This window comes from Coffea eugenioides, chromosome 8, assembly GCF_003713205.1.
Source record: "Coffea eugenioides isolate CCC68of chromosome 8, Ceug_1.0, whole genome shotgun sequence".
NCBI classification, from domain to species: Eukaryota; Viridiplantae; Streptophyta; class Magnoliopsida; order Gentianales; family Rubiaceae; genus Coffea; species Coffea eugenioides.
The window spans coordinates 38,059,606-38,079,683 of record NC_040042.1 but is presented as its reverse complement, the minus strand read 5'-3'; the positions used below and the strand labels follow the sequence as shown (position 1 = coordinate 38,079,683).

The 20,078-nt window shown below is 34.6% G+C and overlaps 2 protein-coding genes across 5 annotated transcripts; one reads left to right on the top strand and one right to left on the bottom strand.

Moving 5' to 3' along the window:
- Nucleotides 1–7,447: 7,447 nt before the first annotated feature.
- LOC113779838 (FCS-Like Zinc finger 11) lies at nucleotides 7,448–10,198 on the top strand. 2 transcript variants are annotated; one of them, XM_027325580.1, is made up of 4 exons: nucleotides 7,448–7,571; nucleotides 8,451–9,581; nucleotides 9,683–9,795; nucleotides 9,887–10,198. In XM_027325580.1, the coding sequence occupies exons 2-4, from the start codon at nucleotides 8,509–8,511 to the stop codon at nucleotides 9,901–9,903; spliced, it is 1,203 nt and encodes a 400-aa protein (XP_027181381.1). In that variant the 5' UTR covers nucleotides 7,448–7,571; nucleotides 8,451–8,508; the 3' UTR covers nucleotides 9,904–10,198. The 2 variants fall into 2 exon arrangements, with proteins under 2 accessions (XP_027181381.1, XP_027181380.1); XM_027325579.1 differs by having other exon boundaries at nucleotides 9,683–10,198.
- A 1,952-nt stretch (nucleotides 10,199–12,150) lies between these two features.
- Nucleotides 12,151–17,616, bottom strand: LOC113779448 (probable E3 ubiquitin-protein ligase RZFP34). Of its 3 annotated transcripts, none has more exons than XM_027325028.1 (12): nucleotides 17,383–17,616; nucleotides 15,142–15,401; nucleotides 14,977–15,064; nucleotides 14,450–14,509; nucleotides 14,312–14,344; nucleotides 14,104–14,181; nucleotides 13,871–13,914; nucleotides 13,387–13,427; nucleotides 13,196–13,278; nucleotides 13,018–13,109; nucleotides 12,817–12,928; nucleotides 12,151–12,636 (listed from the first exon to the last, which is right to left on the bottom strand). In XM_027325028.1, the coding sequence occupies exons 2-12, from the start codon at nucleotides 15,342–15,344 to the stop codon at nucleotides 12,526–12,528; spliced, it is 945 nt and encodes a 314-aa protein (XP_027180829.1). In that variant the 5' UTR covers nucleotides 15,345–15,401; nucleotides 17,383–17,616; the 3' UTR covers nucleotides 12,151–12,525. The 3 variants fall into 3 exon arrangements, with proteins under 3 accessions (XP_027180829.1, XP_027180828.1, XP_027180827.1); XM_027325027.1 differs by lacking the exon at nucleotides 17,383–17,616 and adding an exon at nucleotides 15,842–17,376 and having other exon boundaries at nucleotides 15,142–15,731; XM_027325026.1 differs by lacking the exon at nucleotides 17,383–17,616 and having other exon boundaries at nucleotides 15,142–17,376.
- Between the last annotated feature and the right edge of the window lie 2,462 nt (nucleotides 17,617–20,078).

Below are 20,078 nucleotides of genomic sequence, written 5' to 3'. Positions count from 1 at the left end.
TAGAAATTCACATGAGAAGCAAAGAAACGCACTACAAGAATTAGTACTTTTGTCTTGGTTAGAAAAATAAATATTTGGCGTGTTTGGATAGTTTCTTACTTATATATAAAGTGTGTATGGACAGTAGATTATTTAAGATAATATTTTTATAAAAAAAAAATTCTATAGCACTTTTTGGATGTGAGATAATTTTTTGAAAAAAAAATACTGTAACAGTTTTTGGATGTGATATATATGAGATTAAATGGCGGTCAAAAAATGTGTTGATAATATAAACAAATGAAATTGTACAAATAATTTGCAATTCAAACAAATTTATTATAAAAAGTGTTACAGTATTTTTTAAAAATTTATTCCAAAATTATTAAAGCGTGCATACCATAGAATTTATTTCCCTTGATGGAAAAGGACATAAAACAAAATCTATGTGTATAAAGAAAAAAGTCCTAATACAAAGTCCAAAATCGAAGACTCTTAATTTGATTGTGATTTTACTGCATGAGTAAATTATTGCGTATGCTACGAAAAATTAGTTGCTTATATGCCTAAATTCTAGAGATATTTGGCATTTGGAGTTCTCAAAGAATATCAATTCTATTTAAAAAAATGAAAAAAAAGGCTTATACATTAGAGTGCTAGTAGCAATTACACGATTAAAAAAAAAAAGCTATAGATAGTTTTACCAGGACAACATTTTTAACAACTCATGCATTCAAACAATTTCTATAGAGACTAATTTTCAAAAAAAGAACTAAACTCAAAACATTTTTTGAGATGTGTTATCTAAGGAAGATAATTAAAAATGTACGTCAAAGGTTGCTGTATAACAATTGAAAGCGGAAATTTCATTCAACTCACTCTTCAACAGCTTAATTAGATTCTATCACTAAAATAGAAGACAATCGGATTAATAGTAGCAGTCAATCTTTGTCGAGATAAATATTTGTATTTGATTCTTGTCTGCGCACTTTTACCTCTTCTTCTTCAATTTATAACTAGCAGAACAAATTCTCACAAAACTTGTACGAGCCAATTTAAATATGCTGGCAGGTCATATATGTGCAAGTCCTTCCATCAATATAAAAGGTAATTTCCTGGAAAATGGACTTAGGGCACAAACTGTTGCCGATTCAGTTCAATTTCACAAGATGTACATTCATTGTTTTAGAGTGTAACTTATTTTGAATACAAAGTGAACATAGATCAAATTTTGTGAATTCCACACATGATAGTAAAAACAATATATATGACGTGCTGATCCAAACTGTATATATATATATATTACATGGGTCAATCATGACTGTGAACCTTTCAGAATGTTATCAACATTATAAAAACAAAATGAACAATAAGTGTAAAAATTAATATTTTCTGCAGTGTAACTTTAGAGAATTTTTCTTAGACAAGCGAGCTTAGATGCATGCTACTTGCATAAAAAAATAATTTTAATATTTAAATAAAGATTTTATGCCATGCACCCACACGTACAAGCATTATATATATTTATTTATTTATTTGCATTTATTGATAGAAAAACTTAAATCTGTAGTATAAATACCTAATCACAAATTGTAAAAATAAATGAGTAAATTATAATTTCCCAATATTTTTTTAGTGGGTCTCGTAAAATCTTTTAAATGCTGGTTGTTGATGATTTCAATGTATATTTTAAATTATCAATTTCACTTACAGCATGCAAGCATTAACACAACACATGGCATTGCGTAACGACACTAAATATTGGCACTAAGACGTAACATATAAAAATACAATAAAATTTACTATTCATTAAAATTATGCCTCATGATCAATTCCATCCATCGAATTTCAAATCAACCACATTTGAGACATTAATAGCTGTATTATATAATTAGTCTGCCAATTGTATTAAGTAAGCAATTACTCTGCTAATTACAAAGAATCCAACCCTTATTGATCATCACATCTATTAAATAAGCAATGTTCGTGTACTGTATTATATCGGATAATTATTATTGTACATAACCTATTTCACATTGGATGCTAGCCAATGATTGCAGCCATGTTTTATAACACAAATCATTCAAATTTTCCTTCAAAAAAATCAAATTTTTTTTAATTCAAACTTTATTATAGACAAACATCTATATATATATATATATATATATATATACATGTGTGTGACTTGTTTGGATTGTAATTTCTTATAGAAAAATTTTTATATTTTTCGTGAATAAATTTTTTCAATCATATTTTTGTTTAACGTGCATTAAATTGTTACAGTATATTCTTTACAAAAAAATTCTAAAAATACTAACCAAACGAGCTCAGTAAACACCTCTCATTGGGTATACATCAATTTATGCATCTCATAGAAAAATTCAATTTAAAAGAAACAAATAATAAAAAAAAAATCAACCGGAGAAAAAAAAAAAAGGAGGAGGAGGAATAAAAATACTACTAATACTTAGAAAGAAAGTTCACGAGGGATTTACACGTGCGGTGGACCAGACATGGGGCCCCTTATGGGTCATCGGAATTCATACTTGCGTACGGTAAAGCATTGAAGAAATTGACGTCAAGCAGACCGTCGATCACCGGCCATCGTTGAGGAATCTTGTCTCTTGAGCCGTTGGATTATATAGGGATTTGGGTAACAAAAGTACACGTGTCAAGAACCGGACTATGAATGCTGAGTCATCACAAAACGACAAAACGAGGACTGTACCAAAAAAGTGTCCAAAAATCGAGGGGCCCACACCACACAGGTGGAGAGAGAATGATGAAGCAAACTCACAACTCACAAGAGAGCTTTTGGAGGGGATTTAAAGATTTAACGGTGGTTAGGTTCAGTTAACTGGTCCTACGTGGCATTTGAAACTTGAAGGTGAAGAGCAAAATCATTACTGGTACTTAACGGCTCAGTGAACGGCGTTACTAGTCGTTATATTGCAGAGTTGACTGTTGACTAACAAGAAGGTTACTCCTATTAGCTCGCTCTGAAGGCGGTTGAGGAGTTTAAAGCAAAATATGTTCTATCCCTTAAATACCCCTCAACAGGCTTTTTTCTTTTTTCTTTTTTTTTTTGGGAGAAACCCCTTACCGAATGTAAGTAATTTTCTTTTTGTGTTACAATAAAAGGAACAAAAAAGGTTGGATCATTATTATTGCTACTATAGAGAGATTTAGAGTACCCTTTAAAACAAGATAGTATAAAGTTTAATTTAACTATGAACGAATTTACTAAAGAATTATGGGCCTATTTGGCAAACAAGTTTTTGGCCAAATTTATTTTCTACAAGTTTTTAAATAATTTTAATTATAGTAATCTCAAAAAACTATTCAAAAATTTTAAACTATACACTTCAAATATCTAAAAAATTTTCCTACAACTTTTATAGTAAAATTACAGTAAAGTTTTAGACAAATACCCAAAAAACTCATTTGTCAAATGAGGCCCATGTTATAAACCGTTGTACCAAATTATAGAGAAAAAAAATTTCACATCATTTTAGTTGGACATGCAAGAGATGACCATTGGTTTATGGCTTGGTTTTGTTATTTAGGAATAGGGACAAAAATTTTCACCTTTTTTTTTTTACTTGTAAAATAAGGTGGAAGTATCAAGATATCGAATATAGTGAAAGTGATTTGTTTTCTACAAGGATGAATAGTTTGTTGGATGGCCATTTTTTGGACGAATTTGTGGCCGGCAGGATAAAAATGTCATGATGGTTGAATATTAGAAAGAAATGACAAAGGTTAAAGATCTCCAATCCACGGTTTTCCTCGGTAAAAAAATGTGGATGTTATTCATTGTAGATATGTAATTACCACAAATGTCCAAGAAGAACCAGTAAAAATGACACGTAAAATAAAGAGATGAATTGTGACTCATTTTTGTTGCATTTGCCGGGCAATTGTCAGTCTGAGAGGTCCTTTTTGTTTGATTTCCTGTTCTGTTTAAAGTCAAACAGGCGTTAATTTGTGAGCATTTGAAGTTCAAAAAAATTTATGAGCATATTCAGAGGGAAGAAGCGTAAACGGTGTTAGGAGTTAAGGGGACTGGACCGACGTCAAGTCAGGCAATAAAAGAAAAAGAAAAGTGAAAAAGAAAGTCAGGTAGTTCTCATTGCGAATTCAATAAAAATTCAGTGATTGACAGAGTGGGACCACTTTTGTGGGGTTTTTCCTTCTTTGTCGTTTTCGGGATGAATCATCACTTCCAAAAGTGAAAAAAAGCAAAAAACTGAAAGGATTCCCTTTCAAAAAATACGACAGCTTTTTTAGTCTGCAGTATTTCTTACTGCTACTTCTACTGCTCAACTTCAATAAATACGGTATAATACTAGTAATAAAGTTGTTTGAATAGGGTTCAATCCCTCTGGCTCCCACAAATTTGCCATAATTTGTAGCGGTCTTAATTGACCTTCATCGATGGAGTCTATACTCGTATCGAACCCCCTCCCCTTCCCCTTAGACTAGGCTAGATTAGGTTATAGGACATCTATCGTTGCGACAAAAAAAAAAGAAAAAAAGAAAAGGGTATTATTTGAAAAAAGAATAGGGTATTATTTGAAAAAAAAACCTAATTATTTGAAATAATTACTGTAGCACTTTTTGTGATGTGATGTATGTGAGATAAAAAAATAATTAAAAAAATAAAAAGCTGTATTGAAAATTATAATGGTGATGTCAGCAAATATATTTGACCTAATAATACCCTATCCAAACAAACCCGAATATTATCAACTATACTAGTAATAGAGTATTATCAGCCACTTCTACTGCTCAACATCTTACGAATAAATACTACTTCGTACACCAGCCTATACTTGTGCCAAAATTTGCAAAAGAACTACTCCCAAAGGTGTATAAATTAACTATCTTAAAAATGCTCCAATCTTTTCATGATTATGCAAAAATTGAATTGACAAGTTTCTTGGTTGGGGATGAGATGAAGAATAGCAAGTGATTCATTTGTTGATTTTACACATTATTACATCATGTTTGGACGTTTATTTGGGCCTTTTCCAATTATTAAAGATATATCATACTTGTTTGATGTTTGGAATAAAAAAAATTCTTCGAACTTTTGCAAGTATATAGAAAATAGCTTCTTCATATTTCTTTTTTATCGTTATATTAAAGGAATTAGTTGCTTAAAGAATAATTATCGCATTGGTTTCATAAAAGCGTTAGGGCCTGTTTGAATTGATATTTTTAGAAATTTTTATAGAAACATATATTATAACAATTTGATATATGTGATGTAAAAGGATTGTTGAAAAATGTGTTCATTGAAAACATAAAAAGTTTTCTTTGGAAAACCAAAATCTAAACAAGATCGAAAAGCTTAATAGTCACAAAAGTCTTTAAATTGAATGCTTTATGGAACCCCTCCCCCCTATATAATTTGGAGTCTTTCTTTAACTATATATTTACACACATACCTAAATAGTTGGACTTTTCATCAAAGTTGCGTTTAACATTTACAACTATATGTATATTTACATCCTCTAGAAATCTAGAATTATGGGTGGTTAATGAAAAGTTTGTAGAAATAAACTATGCTTTAAGGATGTGCGAGTATAAACATAAAGATTGAGAAAAGAATAAACAATCTTATTAGAGATAGGAAAATGCCTGAGATTTTTACTTTTCTTAATCACAAGACTGAATATCAAAAACTTTATTTTCTCAAATTTATTTGCTTACATCATCATTACAATTTTCAATATACCTTTTTATCTCACATATATCACATCACAAAAAGTGCTACAGTAAAAATATCTCTAATAATTCACAATCCAAACAGACCCACTCAATACTCATTACACAGTATAAAACGATGAAGGTTTACATATATCAAGAAGATACATTATATCCCTTAAAAAAGGGATACATTATAGCCTAAAGAAAACAATCGGTAGATGTTTTTTCCTCTTTTTAGCATAGCTTTCAAAAAGCCTACGATGATTGTCTTGCTCTCAGAATTTTGTTGACTTGCACATTAATTGCTCATTTTTTGGGTTAAATTTCATAAAGCTTGTTCATTTCAATGGAAAAACTTTTCATAAAATTAGAATCTAGTAAATTGAAACATAAAAATATCCACATTTCTTTTTTTTTTTTTGGAAAAACACATATGCCTTTTCCTAGTATATTTCATATGCAGACATGCTTATGTGTCACACTATGTAAGAATAATATTAAATAGGCTAAAGTGGAGGTAAGGAAATGAGCTGATATTTTTTATATCGGATTATTGTAATGGATTTTCCTCTCTTAGACAATTTTCCCTTGACCAATGAAAGAAAGGTACAAATTGTCCAAATAAGACGTGCGTTTAAACAAGCTTGCTTAACATACTTAACTTGCTTGAACGAGAAATCTGCATTTACTAATGCCACCTGTGATGACTCATCACTTATCTCCAAGTGAATTTGGTTTGGAAAAAAGGGAGAGATGCATTTTCATACATTAATATGAAAATAAGTACTTATCTTACAAAAGGTGCTATAGTTTAAGTTAAATATACACCTTCACATGAAAGCCCATTTGGACTGTTAGTTTCTGAAAATTTTATAGAAAGGTACACTGTAGTAATTTCATGTACGTAAAGTAAAAAGATAATTAAAAAACGTGTTCATAAAAAATGTAAATTTTGTTTAAAGAAAAATGGCAATACAAACAAAATTTTCCATAGATTTTACTTTCACTCTCTCTATACGCACACAATTTAACCTATCATAAATAAAAAATAATAAGCAAAATAAAAGAGGATCCTGCTAGAAATTTTTACAAATAAGTATGATCTCTACATTTTTCCTTTCGAATTTATAAGTTCCTTTTTCATAATAGAATTATAAATATCGAAATATTGGCTAATAATTTTTCAGAAATGCGTTATTTGTACTCTCACTATCATTTTTATTATATAATTTTTATTTGTTAGACGATATGATATACAAATAGTAGGAGTGCAAATCACAAAATATGGAATATAAATAACATTTCTCTCTAATTTTTTGATAAATCTAAATTTTTTATTAAAGAAAAGAAGTATTGACTAAGTTGACTACATTAATATCTAGAAATGTAGTACAGAGAAAATCGCGACAAATTTGTAAAATGTATGATATACTGTATTCCTCCTTAAATACAGTCCCTATACAATAAAAGATATAAAGGCAAAAATGAATCAAAAACCAAAAAAAAAGATAAAAGAAAAAATGAGAGAGAGAGAGAGAGGTGTAAGGGAGAAGCTCCTCTCACAACTTCTCTGATTTTGATGCATGTAAGAAAGAGAATAGTACAGAGTACTCAACAAGTTTCACACACACAACACACACTAAAATTGTGTGTGTGAGAGAGAGAGAGAGAGAGAGAGAGGGGGGGGGGGGGGAGGGGGGGAGGGAGAGAGAGAGAGACTTTATATATAGCACTTTTATACTATTTTCTTCATTGCAGTTTTGGGGCTTTCTACTAGTCTCCTCTCAAACGTCTCTTCTCCGGTATACTCTTCTTTCTGAAGTTTCTGGAGGAGTAAGGAAAGGCTCATCCAAGAGAACAAAACCATACAAAACCAGGTGGGCTTTCCTTATTTTTTTTGTTTGTGCTTTTTGGTTGCTTTTCAATGTTGATACATTGTTGAAGTTGCATTCTTGAAGCTCTTGGGGGTTAACAGACTTTCAAGGTTTATCATCCAAGTTTTGATTTTTTCTACCTGGAAGAGAAAAAGTTTTGATTTTTTTGATGTTTTCTTTTGATCATTGGATGTGATATTTGAAGAGAGATGTTTGGAGTAATAGGAATGTGGGATTGAAAATTTCTTTGCTGGATGTAAAGGCAAAATGGGAGTCGTTCAATATCTTTGTCATGATCGTGAGTCATTTTTTTTGATGTTTAATCTGCAATTTTTGACTCTTCGTGACATGTTTGGATATGATTGTTAATTGTTCCTTGAAATTTCATCATCAGTCCATTACAGTCTTCTCATTTTCCAGCTCTACACCATTTTTTGTCCTTGATGTAGAAGGGATTAATTTTCTTAGACATAGAGAAGGGTAAATATTTTTCTAAATATTTTGGCTTTTGATTTTTTTTTTTTAATTTTATCTTTTCTATTTTCATCCTCCTTTTGGCATTGATTTTTTTTTTTTATCAAGATTTGTCTTTTCCCATTTTTGTCATTCTCATTGCTATTTTCTTGAAATCCTCCTGTGAAGCATTTCATGTGGTTCTCTATTAAGTCTGCTTGGAATCGACGTTATTGCTCGTCTTTGTGTAAATGCAGTTCTGGGGTTTCAGCTTTCTTGCGGTGTATTTTGTCCTCACGTCTGTTTTTTTTGGTTAACTGTCAAGACTGGTGTAGCGGATTTTGGGGTTGTAAAATTTTGAAAAAAAAAAGGGACTGTCAAGACTCGTATTGTAATTAGTTGTGAGAGCATCTTTTTATCTTGATACAGGTATAGGTGAGAAGGACTCAAGGGTGTAGGGCATCGGGGCTTTGTGTGGTTTGGGACAATGCTGAGAAAGAGGACCAGATCACATCAGAAAGATCAAAACATGGGTCAGCTCAATTCTGATGTTGTTTCAGAATCCTTTGTTCACTCTGATTTTTTGGCTCATAGGAATAAAAATAGCTCCTTTTTCAATGTGCCTGGTCTGTTTGTTGGTTTCAACTCTAAGAATTCTGAATCTGATTCAGCTAGAAGCCCCACTTCGCCTTTGGATTTTAGGGTGTTTACTACCTGGGGAAATCCCTTTAGGTCCCCAAAATTGTCCCATGAAAGTCATCATCAAAAGACCTGGGATACCAATAAAGTAGGGCTAAGCATTATTGATTCTCTTGATTATGAGGTTAAGCAATCGGGAAAAGTTCTCCGATCTTCTGATAGTAAAAACATTCTTTTTGGACCAAAGATAAGGATAAAAACACCAAATTTTAACAATTGTACTGATTCTTTTGAGGCGCCTAAATCTCTGCCCAAAGATGTTGGTATTTTTCCTTTTGCCAAATCTAAGCATTCTAATCTGCAAAACGGCAGCTCTGATGTTCTTTTTGAAATTGGAGATGGCCCATTGCAACGGAACTCCCTTGGAAATTTCCGCCCCTGTTCATTAGATTCTGGAAGGTCTGGTTCACATCTCAGCCGTCTTGCAAACCATAACTCCAACCTGAGTTCTACAAATTTTGGCTCCAGCAATGGAACAGGCCCCGTCACTTCACCATCACATTTTAAGATAGGCTCAGTGTTGGGTGATTCTTCTGGTGCAGAACAGCCTTCAATTACTGCTACTATTGCAAATGGTCTCATTGGTACCATTTCACCAAGTGAGATTGAGCTTTCAGAGGATTATACCTGTGTCAGAAAGCATGGCCCCAATCCTAAAGTAACTCACATTTTTGGTGACTGTGTTTTGGAATGTCACAACAGTGAGTTATCAAATTTTGGTAAGTATAAGGAAGAGGGCAATGCCTTGCCCCTGACAGCTGAGTGCTCAGAGGTTCCAACCTCGTACCCCTCCAGCAACTTCTTGAGTTTTTGCTACTCTTGCAAGAAGAAATTGGATGGGGAAGATATTTACATGTACAGGTATGTGATAGCGAGCTGGTCTATTGGTATTTGTTCTGTTTATTCATCGATACATGCGTGGGATTTTAACTTGAGATCTCTCGTTGTTTGCTGTTTGGCAGAGGCGAGAAAGCATTTTGCAGTTGGGCTTGCCGTCTGGAGGAGATTATGATTGACGAAGAGACAGAGAAATGCAACAAAAATGTTTCAGAAAAGTCTGCGAAGCCAAGCAACAGTGAGGAACTTTCTGAGACCGGCCTGTTCATTTCTACTTGAAATCCTTTGATGTCATTACCGTGCCCATGATTGATGAAACGTGCACACAGGTAGACACACAAGATAATCTGTTCTCCGAGAGCTGTATATGTGCATCTGTAAGCAGCCATGGATGATCGTGTTTTTTGTTCATTATGGTGGTGGTGTTTCAGCATGCATGGTTCTGGTTGGTGATGGTTGCAACCAGCAAATTTTGCTTTACATATTCTGACTCTGAAGATCTCTATATATCAAACAAAAGAAGGGTGGTAGCAGCCCATGATTGTGGCTCCCCAAATTATTAACATGTTCATTTTGCTGTATAAGCAACCAAGTCGGAATTTTGAATGAATATAAATGATTTTGTGAATTTACAGAGTATCTACAGCTTACTGCCCATCATTGGCAGGCATTACTTTCCTGAATGAAGAAAGTTAAATTGGATAAGATATCCATGCTGCTAATTGAACATTTCTGCTTCTTTCAAAGATGATTGTAATGCTCAACTGATGATATGTAGTTCCGTTTAATTGATGAAATAAATGCCAATAGCTTCCATCAATGAACTTAAGAAGGTATCAGCTTCGAAGCTGACGATTGAAATGATAGGAGAGATTATGCCTTTTTGTGCTAAAGATTTTGGCATTCTGAGGTTGGCCCTCATGGCATGTGCTCCTGTCCTTTAGGTCCACCGGAAGACATCTTTTATCCTCAGTCGGTGTGCTTTTATAAGCTTGAAGAAAGCTATTGCGAAGAGCTGGCATTGCAAATCTGTATTCAGTCGATGCAAATCGAACCATGATGTCGATTGCTCATCATAATTTTGCTTACAGAACAAGGACTTGGATTCGATTGAATGCCATTTCAATTTCGTTGCTAAAGAATCAGTTTAATCAGAACTTCATCAGTAACTTTGCCCCGCACATTCCCATCTTGGAATGCAAATTCACTATTTTGTGGAAGCTGTGAACGAGTGAGTGAGTCGTGTATCTTATTAATTGAACTCTATATTTGTCTAGTATTTTGAGTGAATATTATTGTTATTTGAATTCGACTCGTTTAATAACCTATGCATAATAGCATTTGTGCACAAATTTTGTTGAAATTTTGGGGAAAGTATTCTTCCAACGCATTTCCTAATTACCCTTTTATTTTACCTATATCACATCTTTAAAAAAAAGCGCTACAAATATTTTTTTTTTTTTAACAAAAAATTGCAGTCCAAACTCCAACTGGACAACTTTTAGCTTATTTTGACATTAAAAAGAGATACCTTAATCATTGATGGACAGAAAGCACAAATAACATGAATGGAACAATATGAAGCAGCTTAAGCCAAATATGGTAGGCTTATTACTAAAATAGCTAATGATGAAATGATGAGTCAATTCTAAATGCTATTTATACCCCCATTCTTCACGAACACAAAGGAATGTCATGAACCTAGTAGCTCGTTTCTGCTTTGATTTGATCTTTGAACTTGATTCGTTGAGTCGAACTCAAGCTTATCCAAAGCCAAGTTGAGCTTTTTTTTTTTGTCGATTTTTTAACAGCTCAACTGCTTTGGAAACACTCGAAACATTTGTAGTTCTGGCCCATGCACAGTTTATGACCCCAATTTGAAACATCCCCTTGGTTAGTTCCAGAAGAATTATGACTGTAAATGACAAACTTTGCCCACATTCCTTTTCACACACGTCTTTGCTTGCCCGAGCCAAAAGGCACTACAACTTCTGCAATGTTAGATCATCAGAGATAAAGTCAGCCTCAGATCTTCTTGCTCTGATGCCCTGATTTTAAATTTTTCCTTTTGTTTGTTTGTGGATGTCATTTCACGAGTTTGATTCCTGGATAGTCAAGTCCTTCCCACAGAAGACAGAAGAGGAGACCCAGAAGACAGGATCTGCAACTAAAAATGCGAATCTAGTACAAGTGAAAGTAGAAAATGACACTGTTGCCTGCCGGGGAAACGAGGAGGACCACGATGGTCAAACTGCCAAATTAACCGACCAAGCTACGAATAAATTTCACACCAACCACAGGCACGTTATTTGTCAAGATTGTCTCCCTGCCAGTAATAAGATTGAGACATAATCTTGACATTGTATTTAACTTGAAAGGTTTACCACATAAGGACATTCAATTCTGTCCCTTCAATACCAACTTCAGAAGCAACTAAGACCTTTTAACTTCAGAATTACCAGATAACCACATTCAGCTTGCAGTCCTCCCATGATACCAACCCCAGAAGCAATTAAAGAGAGTGAACTTTGTTAACAAAAACCACAACACGTAAGGATGCATTATAAAAACAGCCATTTTCAAAGAATCTAAGGAACCAGAAATTGGAGCAATAGACTTTGAAACTGCATTCTCTAAAAATGCATAACATTTGACAAGCATATGAAATTTGTTAAGGCAGCATGCTGGCAAGACAAGCAGCCAAATAAAGTCGAGTTACAAAAAATCCATGGAAGGAAAAAAAGAAGGGATAGATATGAAATAGTGGCAGAGCCCTATCTACACTTCGGCAACCACCATTTGCCGAAGCATAATTCGCTGTTGCATGCGGTCTTCATTCTTCAACAGGTCTCGACGTATCTTCCAGTTACCCTGAGATACACCATTTGCATCACAGCAAAGCAATTGCAATCACAAACAGGTGGAGGTTTGTCTGTCACTGCCAAAAGTAGCCACACAACCAATTCTCCTATCCTCTGGTTTGGCGAGTGTTATAAGACTTGCAACTAGGGCATTTCTGGGCTACAATGTGAAATTGTACTTCTGCACTTGTTCCACAATCATTGCACAGAATCCAAACCTGCAATGTGCATTCTGTCAGACTATATGCACACTAAAAAGCAGAAGTATGCAACTAAACTGCATCTTAGGGTGAACTTAATACAACTAGCGTTCCAGTTCCATGCACACATACATGTACAATTCATAAAGTAGTGAACTTTTGGGGGGGGGGGGGGGGGGGGAAGGGACATGGCATTACCTTCATATTTTGGTAAGGTTCAGGCATGGGGGTTGCTGCAATCTCCAGGTCAAATTTCTCCCACACTTTTGACATATCACAGACTGACTTCGAGCACAGTGGGCAAGCATACCTGATGGAAGCAGCAGTTAATGCATGATACATTACCAACTAAAAGAAAAAGAGATCATAAGTCTCGGAGGCCATTAATGTGAAACTTACTGCAAGTGTTCCTGCATTTCCTCCAAGCAGTTCTTGTGAATTGTGTGCCCGCAAGGCAAAACTGTTATATCATTTCTCGACTCAAAGAGATACTGCAAATAATCAATTTCAATGATTTTAGCAGAGAGAGAGAGAGAGAGAGAGATTGCTAGGAACAATTAACACCGGTGTCTAAGACCTCAAAGCAAACAGGGCAATCATGGTGCATTGCTCCTTCTATGCACGGGTGGCTATTCTTCAGAAGTGTCGAGTAGCAACATCCTAAATCAAAACAAAAACAAGTAAAAAAGTTACAGCTGTGTCAAAACCATATAAAAAAGAAATTTGCACTTGGGAGTAGTAGGAAAGTGGTAAGAGCAAGAAGCTTACGGCATTTATGACAATGGAAGAAATTTTCCCGTCCACCAATTCTGCAATGGCACATAAATTTAAAAACTACTAAGAACCACTTCTTTTGGAAGTTACAATCAGAAGTATTAATGTGCAAATCAACTCGAAGACATACACACATTTGTACCACATGGATTCTCAATGAATTTCTCAAGAAAGAAAGTCTAAACATGGCCTTAATGCTGCCAATCAAGGTACTCTCTCACAACTACACATAATTACGCCTTGTGATTCAATATGAAACTACAATATCCTCTCCCTAAATGCCATTTCAAGAAGACCATCAACAAAAAGAGAGAGAGAGAGAAAAGGAAAGATCTGCACATGCTATGAACAGATGAAGAAATTCATCAGAAAAAAGGTGTTCTTCTACAATTATATGTAACCCCCCCCCTTTCTGAGCGCAATCTATAACACCTAAGGCAAATTTGTCCTTTTAAACCTTGCTATTCATAGATCATACCTGCAAATGCCACAACCGTCACAATGGTACTGCCTCTTTGATGTCTGCAAAAGTGTAAACAACATAACCATATTAGACCGATCTTGAATCTCCAGTAAAGAAATGGAACTTCAGCTCTGTTTAAACAATTGACCCAAGCATGACTAATTTGTTTAATAGACTCAGACAGAAGATATAATTAATTGGGACAATAATGATAATGTGAAAAGACAGGGAAACAGCTTCAAACTTACATCATCATCAAACAACTTGCAAGTTCCACAATAATATCTAGCCATGCACACACCACAATTTATACAAACTTGACGAACCTGGTAATAAACAGAAAAAGGCAAATCTAAGTGAGGAGATAAAGACTATAGGCAAAAAAAGCAAACTGAAGCTAAAAAGAGATAGATTGTTCTAAGCAGCAAAATGAGAAGTGTAGCAAAAGCAACGAACCTCTTGTTCAGTTCCACAAAGTGAGCATATAATCTGCACCAGATGAAATTTTTTTTTTCAATTATGTGAATCAACTTTTAAACGAGCAGCAAGACAACAAAATAAAGCACTTGGAAAGAAAGCTAAAGCAATCCATGCCTTCTCAATTTGATGGCGAGGAACATCATGCCTGAGCTTTTGGTCAACCTTGAGATCATTCTGCAATACAAGAATTGGCATATCAGGACTGGTCAGCATTTTTTTTTTTTTTGGTAGGTAAAAATGGTCAGCATATCAACAGCGCATAACAGATTAAAAAGCTCGATGACAGGAAGATGATAAACAATAACTTCATCAAAAATGCGATCCACTAGATTTTGATCCACAATGGATCGTGTCCTTCAAGTTGCGCGCTGCTTTCTATAACATGCTATCTCCCCTTTTAAATACAACAATTAGGAAGTGGTTATTAACATCTTAACTACGAAAAAAGCTAGAATGAATCCCTCACAACTGTTAACTCTAAGAGTGGTATAAAATCAACGACACAACTTTGTATATAAATTTGAAACAAAGAATAATAGCTTGACCAATTATTTATCATTACCAGCTGCAATTAAAGCAGGTCCATTGTACTACATTAAACAAAGTAAATTAGCTTCTAATTGGGACTTGACTCAACCTACCTTTGCCTCATTATGACAATGACGACAATCAAATATTTCATTGCAGCAAGGGGCTCTAATGCGACACCTTCGACGATAGTGTGAACACCTATTAAATGAAATCAATCTTAGCATTCAAGTAACTAAAAAACATAGACAAGTACTAATCAGGGACATTAATCATACCCATGCTCCATGTAGCCTTTATCCAGGGTGTCAGTACCACTTATCATATCCTGACAAGTGAATTCTTCATTAGCAGTGCATCCATCATTGGATTGCTTAGGGTGAACTTGATTAGCCTCAGTCCTTTTTTCTTCAGTTATTGTTATTGAGTCTTTTGGCTCAATCAGCACAGCCCCACATTGATCAAAAGCTATCTCTGCCATCTGCTCTAATGAATGGGACTAACAACTACTTAGCAGCTTGCAATGAGCTTAAATCACCTGCATTTACGAACAGATTTAGGAAGAATTCTAAACCCTATAAAGGCATGAGAGTTGCCCTTCTAGAGGCACCACAAGACAAATGTTGCCTTGTCGCACATTGTTGCCTTGTGGCAGACCATGTGAAATCAGCAAGAACAAATTCCAAGTAAGGTTGAAGAGCTCCATTCAGCAAAACAAGTAGATCTACAAGAATCTGAAATAATAACTATCAGGCAGCTTTATGGAACTGCAAAGCTTCCAGCAGTAGATAGTAACGATTGCATGATCACTTGATACTTGAAGAAGTCCAAATCCATCTAAACAGGACACCAATGATGGACATCCAACCTATGTTCAAAGCAATACATTAAAAATCAAATCCTTTCTACAAGTCAAAAAAAAGTAGGGGAGTGCGAGATTGCAGAGATAAGTTATTGTCCACATAAGGACAAGCCTACCTCGGTCTGCGATTTGGCACCACGTCCTCTTGAAAAAGAACTTACCCCCAAAATATTTCTAGACGCAGGGCCGTGAAAACCCTGCCTCCACTCAACTGAGACACTTAACATTTTAAGATTAGATTCCTTACCATCTCTGGCCATCCGCTATAAATGGTAGGAATTCATCATATTTCTGCCTAAGGGTTCCACTCTAATTCTTCTCAACAAGGCAAACTTTCCAATGCATTTGACCTGTTAACGATCACTATAGTTTCACATCCAATTATGGAGAATTCAGAAAAAAGGTCGGTCTTTCAACATCTAGTATTGAATTTCACAATCTTGATGTTGTTCCAATGAATTGTCATTGGTTTCCACAAGTGGACAAGACATAAGCAGTCAGTTTCATCAAGCAATCCAGGCTCACTTCTTGAAAAGTAGGCCTCTTTAACTCAAAAAAGTAACAGTTGAATATTGTATAACCTCTATCCGTGATTGAAAAAACATCACACAGAACTCAACAGAAAAGGCAGCAGACACATTAAAGAAATCAATTCACTCCAACAATATACGACAAAAATTTGATGGATATCCAGCCCACGACTAACAAGTGTTAATAACAAGCCAGGAAGCAGTGTCCAACAATATTCTCCATAAAGATTCTAACAGCCATCCAGTACAAAATGAAGCCGCGAAAACCAAAGGACACATTCAAACATTCCTTGGAATCAGTAAAAGGCTAGATTCTGCAATCCGTCATCGACAGATTCCTTGTAATCCTCAATCAGTGGCTGAAAACATTAACGAAGGACACATTCAAACAATCACGCGGGAAAAGGGTAACTAAGAATTACTACTAGCACTACTACTTTTAAATGTCAAAATGTTGCTCTCTTAAAAATCAATCGTTTCTCCCCAAACCCACATCATTCAACTGATTATAGAAAATTATCTACACAAGCACAGTAAACATACACAACATCAAAAGTGTAAATCACAAACTACTGGTACAATTTTAAAACATCAAATGCTAGCTTCCCTAGTAATAACATAAGAAACCAACCATCTCTTTGCAACTATGTAAAGTAACAAGAATAGAATAAGTCAAAATCTATATAGTTTAACTATTCACAGCAGATACATCAACAACACAAGTTTTCGAGAATTTTCAGATCAGAGCAATCCTTAAAACCACCCAAAACACATAATTCCATATGAAAGTCACTAATACAACGAAAAAAAGATACAAAATAAAACCTAAAATTGTAACTACAAAAAGATTCAAATCCTTTTCCTGATCTCCACCCCCTACTTAGTCAACAGCCAATAAAACCCTGAACAGTAAGCATTATCACAATCCACAACCAAAGAACACTTAACATCACCAACTCATTATAATTCTATGAAAACTTTACCTTTATAAACTCAACACACATGCACAGAGTACACTTCAGCTCAAGGAAGTGAACAAACGTATTAAATTTCACCCAAAATCAGGAAAAAAATTCAAACAAAACAGGGAAATAAAATATTAATCCAGTTTCGCAGGATTAACGAACTTTCAATCACGATCACCGATCACCGATCACCGACTCCGGAGCCGCAACAGCTTCCTCCGATCGCTTCTCCCCCTCAGCTCCGCAATTTCTCTGCAATTCTAGAGATAGATATACACAGATATATCGATACAAAGCAGAATGTATATTGTATCTATAGGTAGAGAGAGATGGTCTGCAGAGATTATCAAAGCAAATGCGTTTTTTCACTTCTCAGATAGAGAGACAGAGAGAGTTGTGAACTTGCATTTTCTCATGGATTCTTCGAACTGGGCGGCTTTTATAGGTGGACGTCCTGACGGGGTGTGATTTGAAAATATTGAAAAAATTTGTGGCCTTTATTGAATTTCTAGAGACTTCGAATTTTGTAAGTTTCAACTTAACGCCGACAGTGATTGATTGCTGGCCCCTTGCTTTTGGCTTTCGTCACGCGCTGTTGACGGTTTTGAGTTTGATTGTTTACAATTTTGCCCTTGGCAAACGTATTTAGACCAATGTCTTCTCAATCTCCTTAATCCTTATAGATATCCGTGGAACGGTGATAGCATTAGCCTGCGTGCAAGTACACCATTGATGTTCTGTGACTGAGTTCGCTGAAGATCCAGACCGTAAGATGAGCTGGGCTTTGGGAAAGTCAAACTGAGTTCTCACCAATTTGGCATCACGTTTTAAAAATTAAATCAATATGATGAATTGGAAAATTATGCTTAATGAAAGGTTGAGAGCTACGCATATTTTGATGTTTGAGAATGTTAAAGTGATTTTTTTCCTCTAATAGTCCTCTCCCGATTATTAGGCCGACCACAGTGTTTGTTAAAATGATTATTTATAAGTAATTAAAAAAACAAATTTAGAGCATTAATTTAGCATTTGAAGTTCAAACAACATTCAAGTGTTTATCAAAGAAAACCATCATTGTGAGATTGCAATTATTTTACGCTTTTTACTTTAAAACTAAAAGTTATTTCTTTTAATTTGGTATTGACATAAATCACCCCACAAAAATAGTTAAAATTAACTTAGTGTTTTATCAAATTTGCTTAAATTAGGTTATTAATTGATAAACAATTTAATTGGATTATGAAAAATTTGTGGCCACATATTGAAACTTGACAGATATTGAACTCGATTAACAATTATCAACTGTAATTATTAATAAATTTTTTATTTACTAAGACTAATACTTCTACGTCCTTTAGATTAGATTATATATTAATTTTCACATAAGTCCAATTTTACATTTAAAAAAAACATAGAATTCTTACTTCGAAACCAATTATACAACCACATATTGTAGCACTAGTACAAATGCTAGCATCTTTTGTCCATTGTAATTTGTTTAGTACTAATGACTAACGTTTTGTAATTTTCTTCTCTCCTTCTACATGTTCCATCTTGGCAGGCGGGCGCCGGGAAGAAATAAGTTCGACCTGATTAAGATGTACGGTGGTGATGTTGGGTGTATGCGCGCCTGAGCACGAGGTTATAATTAGCCCTCGGCATGATTCTGAGTCTGACTAGATCATCAGCCGCATATGCAAAGCAGACCTGACACGTGTCCTGCTGGGCCCACAACGCAAATTAGATAGTAATTAGCCACTTGAACAGGGGGTTGACGTGTGTGGATTGCGTTAAAATACCTATTAAGTACGTAATTAACTTTCGGAGCTGTCACGTAATCAAGCTTCCATAAATAGATGATATTGATTGGCCCCAATGATTAAACCTTAATCTGCATTTTTTTTGTATATTACAAGTTAAAAATATTTTGGTTTACGCGGATGAAAGTTTAGATAGATTTTCCACGTCAAGAACAGAATAAAAAAATTAAAATTATTTACCTTATCGGTTAAACTATAAAAGAATTGGGAGCAGTTGCCACGTCAGTTCTTGAAGATTGGCATTCATGGGAGTTTCACACGAGGGATAATGGTCCTAAGGGATTCTTCTAACTTGTGAACACGTGGGAGGATCGATTAATCACATTACAGCAAAAAGTTTATTTATTTATTTTATTACCAAGAAAGAGTTGGAAATGAGCGTTCCAAGGTGTAGGTGGATAAACTCGATAATAGGAAAGATTCTAAAAGCCCTCCTGGGCTATGTTTTTAGAATCGGACCGGATAGCGACTCGGCTGAGGTCAGGGGTCAGGGGTCGATGGGTTCGACCAGGGGTCGATAGGGGTCGAACCGGATGACGTCATAAATAAAAATTATTTAAAAATTAAAATATTATATATATAATATCTAATAATATATTGATATTAATAAAGGTATATTCATATATATTTGATGTTTCAAATATATTTAACAAGAAAATACAAAGAAATTAGAACAATCAAGTAGCAATTTATATTATTTAATAAATATTAACAAGTTTAGAATTAAAATTATGAATTTAATTGAAAAATAACATCAAATTTTAGGACAATATTTATAAAGTATCAAATATTTGAGGTATATCAATAAGTTTTAACAATTTAGGGGGTCAAAACATAATATTAAAAAATTTGAATTTTTTTTAAAAAAAATTACTGTTGAACCGGAAAAACCGATTTTTGCCCGGTCAAACCCGGTTTTTGACCGGGTTTTTAATTTCCGGTTTTTTAATATGACTCGGACAGACTACCTGGCCGGTTCCCGGTTCGACCGGCCGATCCGATCCGAGTTTCAAAACAGAGCTCCTCGGCGGACTCCAT

Excerpts from the sequence above, each read along its gene's own strand:
- LOC113779838 (XM_027325579.1), top strand. The coding sequence starts at position 8,509 with ATGCTGAGAAAGAGGACCAGATCACATCAGAAAGATCAAAACATGGGT. Across the intron at positions 9,582-9,682 it reads GAAGATATTTACATGTACAG|AGGCGAGAAAGCATTTTGCA; the intron begins GTATGTGATAGC and ends GCTGTTTGGCAG.
- LOC113779448 (XM_027325028.1), bottom strand. The coding sequence starts at position 15,344 with ATGGCAGAGATAGCTTTTGATCAATGTGGGGCTGTGCTGATTGAGCCA. Across the intron at positions 14,182-14,311 it reads TTTGTGGAACTGAACAAGAG|GTTCGTCAAGTTTGTATAAA; the intron begins GTTCGTTGCTTT and ends GTTTATTACCAG. Across the intron at positions 13,110-13,195 it reads ATTGCCCTGTTTGCTTTGAG|TATCTCTTTGAGTCGAGAAA; the intron begins GTCTTAGACACC and ends GATTATTTGCAG.